This window comes from Lithobates pipiens, unplaced genomic scaffold (assembly GCF_037356315.1).
Source record: "Lithobates pipiens isolate NorthernLeopardFrog02 unplaced genomic scaffold, aLitPip1_a1.2 Scaffold_3, whole genome shotgun sequence".
Taxonomy (NCBI): domain Eukaryota; kingdom Metazoa; phylum Chordata; class Amphibia; order Anura; family Ranidae; genus Lithobates; species Lithobates pipiens.
This window is the reverse complement of record NW_027507790.1, coordinates 76,146,150-76,161,395: the sequence shown is the minus strand read 5'-3', so window position 1 is coordinate 76,161,395 and position 15,246 is coordinate 76,146,150. Positions and strand designations below refer to the sequence as shown.

At 42.8% G+C, this 15,246-nt stretch overlaps 1 protein-coding gene across 1 annotated transcript in view; it reads right to left on the bottom strand.

The window, feature by feature from the left end:
* SCARB1 (scavenger receptor class B member 1) overlaps positions 1 to 15,246 on the bottom strand; it is a 146,244-nt gene that overhangs the window by 69,945 nt on the left and 61,053 nt on the right. The window contains exon 2 of the mRNA XM_077461826.1: positions 2,441 to 2,601. Coding sequence (XP_077317952.1) covers positions 2,441 to 2,601 — 161 coding nt within the window. The remainder of the gene's footprint in view (positions 1 to 2,440; positions 2,602 to 15,246) is intronic.

Genomic DNA, 15,246 nt, shown 5'->3' with positions numbered 1-15,246 from the left:
ATGTCCACTTGGATGGTGGGGCTTGAACCTAGAAAAAGGGGTGGAACGCATATGGCGGCAGCGCTCATACGCAGTCCAGCGGGTAGCCAAATATGATGGGTCGCTATATGCTGGCAAACACCCCCATAGCAAGCTACTTGCTGTGGGGGCACTCGACAGAAGGGAGTGGCCAGGAGCACAGAAGATAGACCCAAGGGGAATCCGGGCTGCTCTGTGCAAATAGCAGGTAAGTATAACATGATTTTTTATATTTAAAAAAACACCCACAACTTTACAATTACTTTAATGTGATTTAAGTTTGGGTCCTGTGCTGAGCCAATCAAGTGTGTTATTTGTAGGTGGTTAAGTAGGGGGGATGGTTTCCGCGTTCCTTTGTGCTATACAGTGCCTTGCGAAAGTATTGGGCCCCCTTGAACTTTTCAACCTTTTGCCACATTTCAGGCTTCAAAACATAAAGATAACATTTTTATTTTTTGTGAAGAATCACCAACAAGTGGGACACAATTGTGAAGTGGAACGAAATCTATTGGATTTTTGAAACTTTAATGAATAAAAAAAATGAAAAGTGGGGCGTGCAAAATTATTCGGCCCCCTTGCGTTAATACTTTGTAGAGCCACCTTTTGCTGCGATTACAGCTGCAAGTCGCTTGGGGTATGTCTATCAGTTTTGCACATCGAGAGACTAAAATTCTTGCCCATTCTTCCTTGCAAAACAGCTCGAGCTCAGTGAGGTTGGATGGAGAGCGTTTGTGAACAGCACTTTTCAGCTCTTTCCACAGAATCTCGATTGGATTCAGGTCTGGACTTTGACTTGGCCATTCTAACACCTGGATACGTTTATTTGTGAACCATTTCTTTGTAGATTTTGCTGTATGTTTGGGATCATTGTCTTGTTGGAAGATAAATCTCCGTCCCATTTTCAGGTCTTTTGCAGACTCCAACAGGTTTTCATCCAGAATGGTCCTGTATTTGGCTGCAGCCATCTTCCCCTCAATTTTAACCATCTTCCCTGTCCCTGCTGAAGAAAAGCAGGCCCAAACCATGATGCTGCCACCACCATGTTTGACAGTGGGGATAGTGTGTTGAGGGTGATGAGCTGTGTTGCTTTTACGCCAAACATATTATTTTGCATTGTGGGCAAAAAGTTGGATTTTGGTTTCATCTGACCAGAGCACCTTCTTCCACATGTTTGGTGTGTCTCCCAGGTGGCTTGTGGCAAACTTTAGACGAGACTTTTTATGGATATCTTTGAGAAATGTCTCTCTTCTTGCCACTCTTCCATAAAGGCCAGATTTGTGCAGTGTACGACTGATTGTTGTGCTATGGACAGACTCTCCCACCTCAGCTGTAGTTCTCTGCAGTTCATCCAGAGTGATCATGGGCCTCTTGGCTGCATCTCTGATCAGTCTTCTCCTTGACTGAGCTGAAAGTTTAGAGGGACGGCCAGGTCTTGGTAGATTTGCAGTGGTCTGATACTCCTTCCATTTCAATATGATCGCTTGCACAGTGCTCCTTGGGATGTTTAAAGCTTGGGAAATCTTTTTGTATCCAAATCCGGCTTTAAAAACTTCTCCACAACAGTATTACGGACCTGCCTGGTGTGTTCCTTGGTCTTCATGATGCTCTCTGTGCTTTCAACAGAACCCTGAGACTATCACAGAGCAGGTGCATTTATACAGAGACTTTATTACACACAGGTGGATTCCATTTATCACCATCAGTCATTTAGGACAACATTGGATCATTCAGAGATCCTCGCTGAACTTCTGGAGTGAGTTTGCTGCACTGAAAGTAAAGGGGCCGAATAATTTTGCACGCACCACTTTTCAGTTTATTTGCTAAAAAAGTTTAAAATATCCAACAGATTTCGTTCCACTTCACAATTGTGTCCCACTTGTTGGTGATTCTTTACAAAAAATTAAAATGTTATACCTTTATGTTTGAAGCCTGAAATGTGGCAAAAGGTTGAAAAGTTCAAGGGGGCCGAATACTTTCGCAATGCACTGTATTTGTTAGTTTTGGGATGTGGCACTTTGAAAGCCTCCACCACTTTGTTTTATGAATAAGAATGATCATAAAACCTTTTGCTCAAAAATGGCAGTTATGCAAGATTTAAAGAGCCCATCATTGAAGATCTACTATGAATAGAAATATGTAGTAAAAAGTAGGTGGGTTACCAATTTGGCTGCAAAAGAAAAACAAACGGAAGGGGGTTAGCTCACCTCTGCACAAAATAAAGAGGCAAACTCAATACCCTCCCCAGAATCATTTTAACCACTTGACTGCATGTAAACTTGCTGCAATTTCCATAAGCCTCAAGAATTTTGAATTATATAGGATTATATACTGCATGCTGTGGCTTAAGTGGACATCATGGGTCCAGTGGTCAAACTTTTTTATTTTTATTTTTTTTAAACACAGAATGTGAACCCTACTGCACCTGTAAACAAATGGTCCACGCTCCTCAACCCTGGGCTTTTCGCCCAAAAGGACTTCTTTATGGTTCACCACTTCAAAGATGTAGATGGACATGAAGAAGGGCACGGGAAGATCTCTCCACATTTCATAAGCAAACCCACTGCTTGGATCTATCCGAACATTCTGCAAAAATTAAAGATTAGAGTTCCATTAAAGATGAATTGAAGGACAGAGGCGAAGAGTAGTAAAAATATTAATAAATTTCAGACAAAAAAAAAAAAAAAAAAAAAAAAGAAGAAGAAGAACTGAAAATCTGTTTTTGTCATGGATTTGCTGCACAACTTTGTTCTGGTTTTCCTTTCCACAAGACATAGAATACCAGCATTTCCTCTTGTGCAATATGTTAGGTCACACAATACACAAGGCAGTGCTGAACCCAACAAAATATATTACCGCTAACCAGTCATGAGATGTGATGCAGGGTGGGAAAAAAAAATAAAAACACACACACACACACACACACACACACACACACACACACTTTTTTCATTTCAAAATCAGATTTTGTTGATCAACATCAAATTAATCTTAAAGGATTTGAGTAAAAATCTAAGATAATCATATCTTAAATGGGAAACTTGGTTTATTCAGCATGAGATGGAGCTTCGTTATGTAGCACGAGACTGGACATTCTGAAATTTTTACATTTTTTGGTAAACTCAATGACTCCAAGCTCTGCAAACTGAGCCAACATGCTCTGCATTGATGCATTCACACAACCTCACAGTAACCATGAGATTAAATAAAGTTCAGGAATATTCCTTTAGCCCACTGTTTTTCAAATCTATGTACACTACAAATTGTATTATTGTTTTAAAGAGGAAAAACCGTGATGAGTTTACTTCTTTCATTCCCTGCAAAGGTAAAGTATAATGGACTACTATGCATCGCATAGTAGCCCATTATGTGTCACTTACCTGACACAGGAGCCAGCGATGTCACCGCTGTCCCCCTGTAGTCCGGTGCATCCATCTTCTTGGTGGGTCTCGCTGCTCCGCCGCTGTCATTCGGCAAAGCTGCGATGACATCACTCCCCGCACAGGAGCCGCCATGTGCAGCATATCGCCGTTGACGGGTGCCGCGCTCAGTGCGCCATAGACAGCGGTGCCTGTCTTTCGGCAAATATCTCCCAAACCGTGTAGGTTTAGGAGATATTTCTTGGACCTACAGGCAAGCCTTAATCTAGGCTTACCTGTAGGTCAAAGTGTGTTGTAAGGGTTTACAACCACTTTAAGAGAAATGCATCTGTACCAGGCTCCAAGTGTGAGGAGGAAGGGCAAGCAGTGAAAATTAAAGTGAACCCCAAGCATCTTATAAACCTTGTGATCTTTCTGCACATAGTTTGAAGAAAAAAATAAAAATAAAAAAGGCAGCAGGTACAAGACCCAGTATGGGAATATTTAATATTTTAATGAAGTTCCTCTACTTATGGGTAAAGCAGGTATGTGTGCAAAATGCAAGCAATGCAAAGATGCAAGGCCTGATGGCCCGAATGAAAACAATATAATTTGGTGATGTGCTGTGATGGACCGTGTTTGAATTATTATTTTTCCACGTAGACCCAGCTGATCATTTAAGTTTGCTTAAACATCACTGCATAAACAATATCTTTGAAAAAAACAAATACAAGAATATGTAACTAGGTTGTTTTAATTAAATAAAAGCACGAGTAACTCAACCACGTGTGATCAACCTAAAATAGATTCTGATATCAGTTTTACTAACCTAACAGCTTATCCTAAACAGGAAACCTTGTTTGCAAATATGAAAGATTCTAACTACCAGCAATAATAAGTCCCTACATTTAAAGAGCACCTGTCATTTCAGATCCATTATGACAGCGTCCGTTAGCGGGCATCCACTCACCTGCTGCCACCACATCCCTCGCCTTGCTGTGTCACTGCTGCATCACCAGCCGTCCCATTAACGTGAATGAGACGGTCAGTGAGTCATGAGTGGGTCAGAGGAGGAGCTTCTGCTGGACAGATGACAGAGTTGTGCTTTAAAAATTAGCATTTAGACCCCATTCACACCTGAGCGTTTTGTAGTTTGAAGCTACAAAACGCTAGAGGGATAAAAAAAAAACTATTATTCTCAATGGAGATGGTTCACATCTCCACTCCAAGTCGCCTGAAGCCGAACGCCTGAAGCTCAAACAAGTTCCGGACCCTTTTTTGTCGCTCGATTTGAGCAGATTTGGGCTTTTTTCTTTTAACATTGGTGACCTTTTGCCCTGCACAAAATCGTGGTAAAAACACAGCAACATCGCTGTAAATTTGCGCGATTTTCTGTTTGAAAAAGCTACGCTCAGGTGTGAATGCAGCCTTAAAGAGTTGATTTAAATCAGGCCTTTTGACTAGTGATTTAAAGCAAATCCACCTTGATGTGATAGCAGCATTAGTTTTCTTTAGGCTTTCGTTATTTCCCCTGATGATCCAGCCAGTAACAGTTCTTGTCTTAGGGTGTCTCTTTTGGATGAAGTTGTAAAAACAGACCCCTTTGGACAGCAGCATTGTCAGCCTGGGAAGAGGGTAATGCAATGCCGCATACACATGACCGGACTTTCCGGTGGAATCAGTGAACCGGACAATCCGATTGTGTGTGGGCCAATACAATAGTTTTCCACATTTAAAAAAAAAAAAAAAAAAAAAACACAGACCTAGAAATAGAACACGCTTCAAGTCTGTCCGACGGACTCAATTCCTATTGGGAAAAACAGTTTGTCTGTATGCTGGTCTGACCAACCAAATACGACGCAAGGGAAGCCAAACTTGCTTGTGATGGGGGTTTCTTAGCCTGTAAACATTCCTCTTCAAAATATGCCTGTATACATCCAAATGTGCATGGACACAGGCTGGGAAAGAAACGCAAACACCTATATATGCAACATTTTATGCCCAGTGTGCATGAGGTCTTAAGCCAAGTGTTTAAAGAAAGAAAATTCTGCAGATAACTAAAAAGTGGATACGCGTTGCATTCCCTAGAGCACTCTGTCAAGTGCAAGGACACATACATGTCACTCGGGAAAGCAAGCCCTGTGCCTTCAAGACCATGGGGGATGGGAATGTTAACTTATTTCCTCTTGGAGGGGGGGGGGCACATAGCCCCCATAGCAAATACATGATCGACACATACGTTTAGGGTGACAGTTTTAGAATACCTGAAATACCAGTCTACTAGAGAGATACAAGCACCAGACGCTAGATTCCACCATTACAGAAAGGAAGTACAACTGCCACCCATCAACTGTTTCACACATAGCCGTGATTCACATTGTGTACAAGTTTCTATGCCAAGTTTCAATTATAATTCACTACACAGAAGATAAGTACTTTAGGCTTTTTGTAATCTACTGATTTGATAGCTACTAAGGACATACAGTATCCATCACATCATTTCTACACCGCCTTTAGTGTATTTGGTTTTTCTCAAGCTCCACCTACTCACGCCATATCATTTTGACTTGCCAGGAAATAAAGTGTATGCAAACCTGTGCTTAAAGGAAACCTGTGCTGAGTGAATGAAGAAGAAAAAAAAATAAATAAAAAAAGCTACTGCTGTCCTGCCCATTTGAAAATGCAGGCTAGCTGGTCCTAATGCTGTTTTTTTTTCTCCCCCATCTTTAAAATAGACCATCAGTGATGGTAATGCTTTTGGCAGGCATTGCCCAGGCACTACAGTACAGCAATTAAAAAAAAGGTTTTGTATTTAGATGCATTTAAAAAAAAAAAAAAAAAAAAAAGCTACCCACTGTGCTTATATTTCTCAGCGTTCAATGACAGTACCCCATAGGAATAAAAAAAACAAATGTCTTTAGAACAGGGGTCTCAAACTGGTGGCCTTCCAGCTGTTGAAACACTACAAATCCCATGAGGCATTGCAAGGCTGACAGTTCAGAGTAAGACTCCCAAAGGCAATGGCATGATGGGACTTGTAGTTTTGCAACATCTGGAGGGCCACCAGTTTGAGACCCCTGCTTTAGAAAGATGAGCCGTGCTTAAAAACTCCATATCCAGGTCTGGATTTCCCCCTCCCCCCCCCCCGGCTGAAGAAAAATAGGACCATGCCTTCTAAAGGTTTTTCTGCATTCCTCTGAATCAACCATTTAAAGAGCAACTCAAAAAAAAAAAAAAAAAAAACACCCCGTCACACCATTTCCCTCTGGGTGGTTAATGTACACTGCAAGGATTTTAATTTTGTTGCAGATTCCTACCTTTTTTTCTCAGAAAAAAAAGGCATTTGTCTGTGCCCATGTGCTCAGTGAATCTGTATGGAGGTGGTTTGGCAATTATCAGTCATCTGCTGCACTTTTAGGGCTCTGAGGAAAGCGGCAAGGTCTGCATCCCTTTAGACACAATTTTCCTTTAGTAGCATCTCTCCAAAATGACATTTTTTGTTGCAGAAGATGCTCAAAATCTGTATCTTGGTGCAGACGTCTGGGGAAAAGTGAGCCAATCACAAGCAGGAAATTATATATCTGTGGGGCATGCTGTACACCATATGCCTCCAGGTAGCCACATATATTTTACAGAAAATCAAGCAATGCAGATTGAAAATGAAAAAGGTAGTTTTTAACATTAATTACAATATGACTGAGGTAGCAATTGGATACACAAATTTTACACATTACATTTCCCCCCACGAAAGCAGTGTTACCTTTTAAGGTTATGGACACGGGTTTTCTATTTTTTTCTTCTGTTGCTTGAGCTATAACATGCATGTTTTCCCAATCCAACCAGTATCCCTCACCTCAAAAAATAAATAAATAATAAAAAAAAAAAAAAAGGGTACAGACTCCACATGCCTGTACCTTTTGTTATAACATTTTTTGTTATAAGATTTTTAGGGTCTTATATGGGCTGCTCGGAGTGGGATCGTTTTTGATGGAATATGTAATGCTTTAAAATATAATTAACAATGAATTCACTTCATACGATTTCATCACTACTAGTATTAATTTGTAGTTATAAAGAAAAAATAATATCAAAAATCAATAAGAGGCAAGAATATAAAAACATATGGATTCAGGTATATTAAAATTATTGGATAAAATGATGAGCACATTTTTTCACGGGGAATGGTACAATATCAAATACAAATATAGTAATAGGAACGTTTTTCTCAGCTATTACAATTATTGGTATAGATTAATCTCCCTGGCGGTATGATTCAGTCTGGATTTAGGTGCTGAAAGCGGTACAATTATTTTGCATGGAAATCTGGCGTTTTATTTTGTAGTCCTGTAATTAAGAATAACGCTCTTAAATCTCTTCAAACCAGAGTCTATCAGACATCCCGGGTAGGATAAAATTTATAATATAATAAAGAATAAAAATTCTTCAATAATGTAATAAAATCCTAAGACACTGAAAAAAGGGACACATTTTGGTTGCTATGGACAATCTCCAAATTTCAGGCAGAAGAAAAAAAAAAAAAAAAAACAACACAGTAATTATGATATAAAAAAAAAAAGTGTATGCAGGGCACTGCACAGACCACTAGGTGGGAAGGGGGGGGGGGGTGTAATTTTTTAATACAGCACTGTAATTGTGAAATTACAGTGCTGTGTGTTGTGTCTTTTTACTTTTTTTAATTTGCCGCCGTTCTCGGCTCCTGTGCGCCGTAACGTCGCAGGGAACGGAGCTCGGCGGCATTCGGCACTGTGAATCGAGCGGAGGACAGCTCGATGGACATCGCTGGATCCAGGGGACAAGGCAAGTAACTCTCCCTGTGTCCTCCCCTGCATCCAGCGAAGCGATCCCGAGTCTGGCTCGGGGTTACCGCTCCTGCTAGTAAATTCCCAACCTGAGCCAGACTCGGGATTACCGCTAGGGGGGGTTAACAGGTTCAGCGATTTAAGGGGTTATCCTATATTGTATTATCCTCCAGGTCCCTTTTAAATTGTAAAATTTACTTTTTAGTATTAGTTTATTAGTATTAGGGAGAACCTGTCCGTTACAGGAGGTCCTGGTTTGCCCTTATAGTATGCTATGGAAAATAGTGACTTTGCCCATATCTAAGATGGTGTCTTCGGCCGGACCTCTGTCTCAGAACGAGGTCTGTCTCTAATGGTGGTGCGTTGCGGCGTGCACGTTCCTCATTGAAAAAGTCACGTCTCACAGAACGCATCTGGGAGGGCACACTGACATCACCACGCTGTACGAGAGGATGGGCTCCCGAGTTGTCGGCCAGTATTTACGCAATCGAACTTTCTTATGCAAGTACATTTTCGTTTATAATTAAAGGAGTATTAATGATTTTACACTATGGGAAGCTTCTCTCTTTCTGAGCATATCCATTGTGTGTGAATGGGAGTGTGGAGCATTGTAAAGATCGACAATATATGAAGTGTCGCCCCTGAATTGCAAAACATCTGGTATAGGCGAGAGGTTGCGATTGGCTTTTACCACAACGCTCCTTACGCTTTACCATGTGGTAAGCGCATTCTTTTGTCGGTGGCTTGGCACATTAGTGATAGATGCGTGGAATCACCGTGGTATGTCCGTTTTTGAAGCCAAGTAATTTGCTTTCAACACAAAGAGCTCCTTGTTATGGACTATTTAATAAGTCAGAGACTTTATGATGAATGTAGTGCCGTTTTATTATAAGCTACTTTTACATATTGGCGCAGCTCTTTTCTTCTACTTCCATTGATTGTGTGCGTATCCCACAGTTGAGCAGCAGCCTTGTGATTTTCAATATTTACCGTAATTTTTATTTATATTTTTTTATTAATATTTATTTTGTTCTTGATTTTGTATTTTTATTATTATGAATTATCTTTATGAATGACTTGTATAGTGCTACCTTGCCACTGGTGTCCGTCTGCAGCTTTTATGCGGTCCTTTAACCTGTAGGGTCCCGACACTTACAACATTGACATACACATACGGCCAATTTTTTTGGACAGGGTCTAATTAACCTACCAGCACGTCTTTGGAGTGTGGGAGGAAACCAGAGTACCCAGAGGAATCCCACACAGGCACAGGGAGAAAATGCAAACTCCAGGCAGATAGCGTCGTGGTCGAGATTTGAACCAGCAACCCTATTGCTGCTAGGTGAAAGTGCTAACCACTACACCACTGTGCTGCCACATCTTTAGGTCTCAGTGCGGTTCCCCCCCCCCCCGCCCCCTGTTTTGAGTTCATTCCAGAAGCGTGCTTGTAATCCAAAGCACTCGTATATGAAAGCAAATTTACCCATAACAAATAATGGAAACTCAGGATTCATTCCACAACCATTTATTCACATTGAAATTACTTAACACAGGTTGTTGAAACTTGTGTACTGTAGTATGATCAGTTTTAATGTAAAAAAGTGGACCGATACACACCATGTTAAATATCCAGAGTTATGCCCCTTACACACGATCAGATTTTCCAACAAAACCGTGGATTTTTCCCAAAGGATGTTGGCTCAAACTTGTCTTGCATAGACATGGTCACACAAATGTTGGTCCAAAATTCCGAACGCGAGTACGCTATGACGTACGAGCCGTGAAAAAGGAAGTTCAATAACCAGTGTGGCTACTTCTGCTCAATTCAGAGCATGCATGAACTTGTGTACACACTATCGGACTTTGAAAACCTGCTCGCAAACATTTGTGTGCGGAAATTCCAATAGCAAAATGTTCGATAGAGCATACACCTGGTCGGACTTCCCAACAAGCAGCTCACAGCCAACATTTCCCATCAGAAAATCCAACAGTGTGTACATGGCATTAGAGTTGTAAAGTCAGAAGGTTTAGCTTCATGCATTCTATGCACGACAATAAAAAGCCTTCTGCATATACTGTAGTAGTCCCCTCTCACACTTAACTGAGGTCACCATCTGACCACGAAGGTCTCAGCCATCCAAAATTCTCCTTCCCGATTGGCTGAGACACAGCAGTGGTGCCATTGGCTCCCACTGCTGTCAAAGCCACCTAGCCAATCAGAGGGGAAGGGGCCGGCTCTGGGCTCCTTTTCTAAATGGACACAGGGAGCTGTGGCTCAAGCGTCCCCATAGCAAGCCGCTTGCTGTTGGGGCCAGGATCACAGAAGAGGGACAATCCAAGCTGCTCTGTGCAAATCCACTGCAACAGAGCAAGTATAAAAAAAAATTAAAAAAAAAAAAAAATTAAAAAAAAAATTCTCTCCTATAAAAGAAAGAAAAAGCCTTTATAATCACTTTAAGGAGTCTGGTGCTCATCCACATAAAGCCACTGGTGTATACAGAATGTGGCTAGAGGTCCAGGGGCACTGGTGGCTCCCATGGCTTCCTGGAGAATTCAGAGACACTGGGGAATGGTTGACATTACTTCCCAATGCTCCAAACACCTGCTACGCCCACCCCACCCGGTTAGGATTGTCCAAGTTCTCCAGGAAGTGCTGGGAGCCACTAGCGCCCGGACCTCTGGGCACACATACTGTATAAACCAGTGGCTTTATGCAGATGAGCACCAGATGCCAGAACGCTGGATATTGTTTAACATTGTGAGGGTCATTCCACTTTTTTTACATTAAAACTGATCATAAACACAAACTTGTATACCAAGTTCAATTATATATATTAGAGCTGTGCGATTCTGGCTAAAATGAGAATCATGATTTTTTGCTTAGAATAAAGATCACGATATTCGCAGCGCAACATTTCACATACATATACACACACACACACACACACACACACACACACAAACACAAACCCCACGCCAACTTTATGGTTTTGTTTTCTTTTTTGTTTAATTAAAAGCGGAGTTCCACCCGATTAGCTGCGGACTTAATCAGACCCTCACCTGCCCCGCGGTCCAGCGATGCGGGCATGCAAAGCCTTGCTCCTCTCCACAGAGCTGCCATTCTAAATCTGGACGCTGGGCTGCAAGCCGCGCTGAGAGCTGTCAATGGTCGGGCAATCTTCTGGGACCTGTAATGCGTCCCAAAAGCTTGCGGGGGGGGGTGAGGGAGGTGATATTCTTTGTGGCGCCAGGGCAGCCTGTAAACTGGGTACCTGCTTCTCTCCCCCCCCCCCCCAACCAAATAAAAAAATAAAAAGTAAGACATGTCAAAGGGTCACCAGCACTAAAAGCTGAAGTTCCATTTTTGCAGGACTTTTCACCACCCCAGTGTGAAAGGATCCATTGATATTAATGGGGAGCAGTTTTCAGGATTTTTTCTCTCTTTTTTAAGCTACATAGTTACATAGCATGAAGGGGGTCCAAGTGCACTGAATTGCGGAAATGCTGTGTTACGATCAAGGGGGGTTGAATCACGATCTTGATTCTTTACCCCCTTCCTGAGATTCGGCACTGCGTCGTTTTAACTGACAATTGCGTAGTTGTATGACGTTGTACCCAAACAAAAATTGATGTCTTTTTCCCCACAAATAGAGCTTTCTTTTGATGGTATTTGATCACCTCTGGTTTATTTTTTGTGATCGATGACACACTATAGGATCTACAAAATAGGTGATAGTTTTAGGGCATTTATATTTAAAAATTTTTTGGGACTGCAACATTATGGCAGACACATTGGTTACATTCATTGACACTGGCAGTGAAGGGGGTCAACCACTAGGGGGCAATGAAGGGGTTAAGTGTGTCCTAGGGAGCAATTCTAACTGTAGGGGGTAGGGGCTACAACACATGACAGCGATCACTGCTGTCGTCTTTCCTGTCACTAGGCAGAACAGGGAAATGCTTAGTTTACAAAAGCATCTACCTGTTCTACCTCTGACATGATTGCAGGCACCCAGCAGAAAGAGTCCACAGGACCCGCGGTCACGGAGAATGCGGTAGGCGTGCGCCCACAGCGCCGCCTTTTAAAGGGGACGTACCTGTATGCCCCTTTGCCCACCAGCACCATTCTGCCGACGTTTATCGGCGTGCCCTGGTCAGGAAGCAGTTAAATTAAATCGTGCAGATATATACAGTCTCTCACAAAAGTGAGTACACCCCTTGCATTTTTGTAATCATGTTAATTCTATCTTTTCATAGGACAACACTGAATAAATGACACTTTGCTACAGTGTAAAGCTTGAACAATGTAAATTTGCGGTCCGCTCAAAATAACGTGACACAGCCATTAATGTCTAAACTGCTGGCAGCAAAAGGGAGTACACCCTTAAGTGAAAATGTTTAAATTGGGCCCAAAGTGTCAATACTGTGTGGCCATTACTTTCCAGCACTGCCTCATGCCTTAACCCTCTTGGACATGGAGTTCAGAGCATCACAGGTTGTCAATGGACGCCTCTGCCATGACATCATGGAGCTCGTGGAAGTTAGAGACCTTGCGTTCCTCCATCTTCCATTTGAGGATGCCCCACAGATGCTCAATAGTGTTTAGGTCTGGAGACATGCTTGGCTAGTCCATCACCTTTACCCTCAGCTTCTTTAGCAAGACAGTGGTAGCCTTGGAGGAGCTTTGGATCATTCGGTTGGAATACTGCCCTGTGGCCCAGTCTCCCGAAAGGGGGGGGGGGGGAAATCATGCTCTGCTTCAGTATGTCAGACAGTACATGTTGGCATTCATGGTTCCCTCCGTGAACTGTAGTGCCTCAGTGCCAGCAGCATTCATCCAGCCCCAGATCATGACAACATGCTTGTTGGGCATTTTTTGGGCTGAAAACCCTCATATGTGAATGCAGCCCAAGGGCTCATGTGCACTGCATCTGAAAGAAGCTGCTCCTACAGGCTTTTGAGCGCTCATTGTTTTCTGCCTGGAAACGTATCCACATTAGCCAAAGTGTCCATGCACACTATAGCTTTTTCAGGAGTCTACAGGCATATTATATAATAAAAAGGGAAGAGGAAGTAAAGCCTTCAGTGCACATGACAGAAATTGGACTTAACCTTTCCCTCTATATGTGATTTGAAAAATATCCTTTGCAAGCAACTTTCTGTCAGCTGTTTATGAGCTAACCTGGCCACTACACAGGTTAGGAGAAAACAAAACACGCCAAACACACTTTTCCCTCTAAAAATTTAAAGCAACCAGTTATATTTGGTGCATTTAGAAATCCCTCCAGCTTTGTTAAAACAATCTACTGAGCTGTCCATAACCAGTACTGGAAGGAGTCTACTCCACATCTCATACCATGACGAAGCCTTTCTGTATGTGCCAGTTAAATCCCTTTTCCTCCAGAAGTAAACTGTGCCCCCTTGTGCTCTAATGACCTGAAAGTGAACTACACCAAGTTCACTATATGGACCACTTGTGCATTTATACTCAACTGCCCATTTTAGAGGGTAGGGGAAAAAATAAATAATTAAAACTCAGCTAATCTTTTCTCATAGCTGAGCTCCTCCATGCCTCTATCAGTTTGGTTTCTCTTCTCTGCACTGTCTCCACTTCTCCGACAGCTTTTGCGAATTGGTGCCCAAAACTGCATATTCCAGATGGTCTTACTAATGATTTGTACAGGAATTACATCGACCTGGTGTCTATACCTCTTAATACAAGAAAAGATTTCGCCTGTGTAGCAAGATCCCCAGCCTCCTTCAGTATGAGAACCTCCAGGGCCAGAGATGGCCAACATCCTTCTGTATGTGGTGGGTTGGAAGGCATAGTGGGTGTAATGCAAGGTAGATTCATGGCGCCAGATACTTCTTGAATGCAGAGAGATTTTTCTCTTGAACAGAGCTCGAGAGGGTTAGGGTCAGGACACGCTTAGGTAGTTGCAACGTTAACTGGCAGACTTTGTGACTTCTACAGGAGGACAGCCATGCAGGGAAAGGCATCCAGAAAGATGCCACATCTGCATGGTTGGGAGTGCCGTCTATGGCAACAGTCTAACACAAAAGTAACAGTTTCTTCACGTCAACTACAAAACACTTAGTTCTTCAGCCCACTGAGCTCCCAGTCTCACTAGATTCACTGTCACAGAATCCCGTGAGCTCCTCCAATCTTCACCTGCTTTTCTGCTGGGTCCCTAGCTTGGCACGCCAGATACTTAAGCTTCACCCCCAGTGGCCTACTCTGTCCCTGGCTTGACACCCAAGGCTGTTCTGCAAGAGTCACCTCTGCTGGCTGGGTACCTGGCTTGATACCTGCTGAAGTTTCCAGATTTAGCCATCCCCAGTTGGTGAGAATTCTGCTCTGGTACTTGCTTCAGCTACCCACTGTGGTCTCTGGTAATCAAGTGGATGGTCCCTTAGTGGCAACAGCTTCCACTCTACCTCCGAACAGCTGGCAGATCCGTCACTTCTGGTTGGACTTCAAGCCACAATCCCATCCCTGCTCCTGTTTCTGGATAGGCCCTCAGACAGCCTAGCAGCCAGATTTGCCTGGGATAGGCCCAAACTCCAGACTAGCAGCCCAGGCAATGCAACACGTCCAGACAACCGTCTGAGTGGCACAGAACAGTGATCACCTGACACACGCAGGCCAAGGGATTTAAGAAAACCCCTGCCCATTGGCTGAGATACCGCATATACCCATAATATGACCTTGCAGTGCCCTTGTTTAATCTAATGCCACCAAGTGCCCAGCCATGTAGGATGCAGGCCTTTTTTTAGCCCTCCCAAGTGCACAAGTTTACATTTATCAAAATTAAATCTCATTTGACACAGTTGCCCAAATAAACAGTGCCTGAAGATCAGCTTGTAAATTGGAGACATCCTGTAAGGATGTTATTGCACTGCACAGCTCTGTGTAGTAAAACTCTGGAAAACCACTGCAGATGCTTCCATCTTCACCAGGTCTTCCTTCCAGGTGCGTGGGCTGCTGTGGCTTGAATGGCTGAGCCAAGAGGACGTCATGGCCACAACACAGTTCTGAAGGAATGTCATGG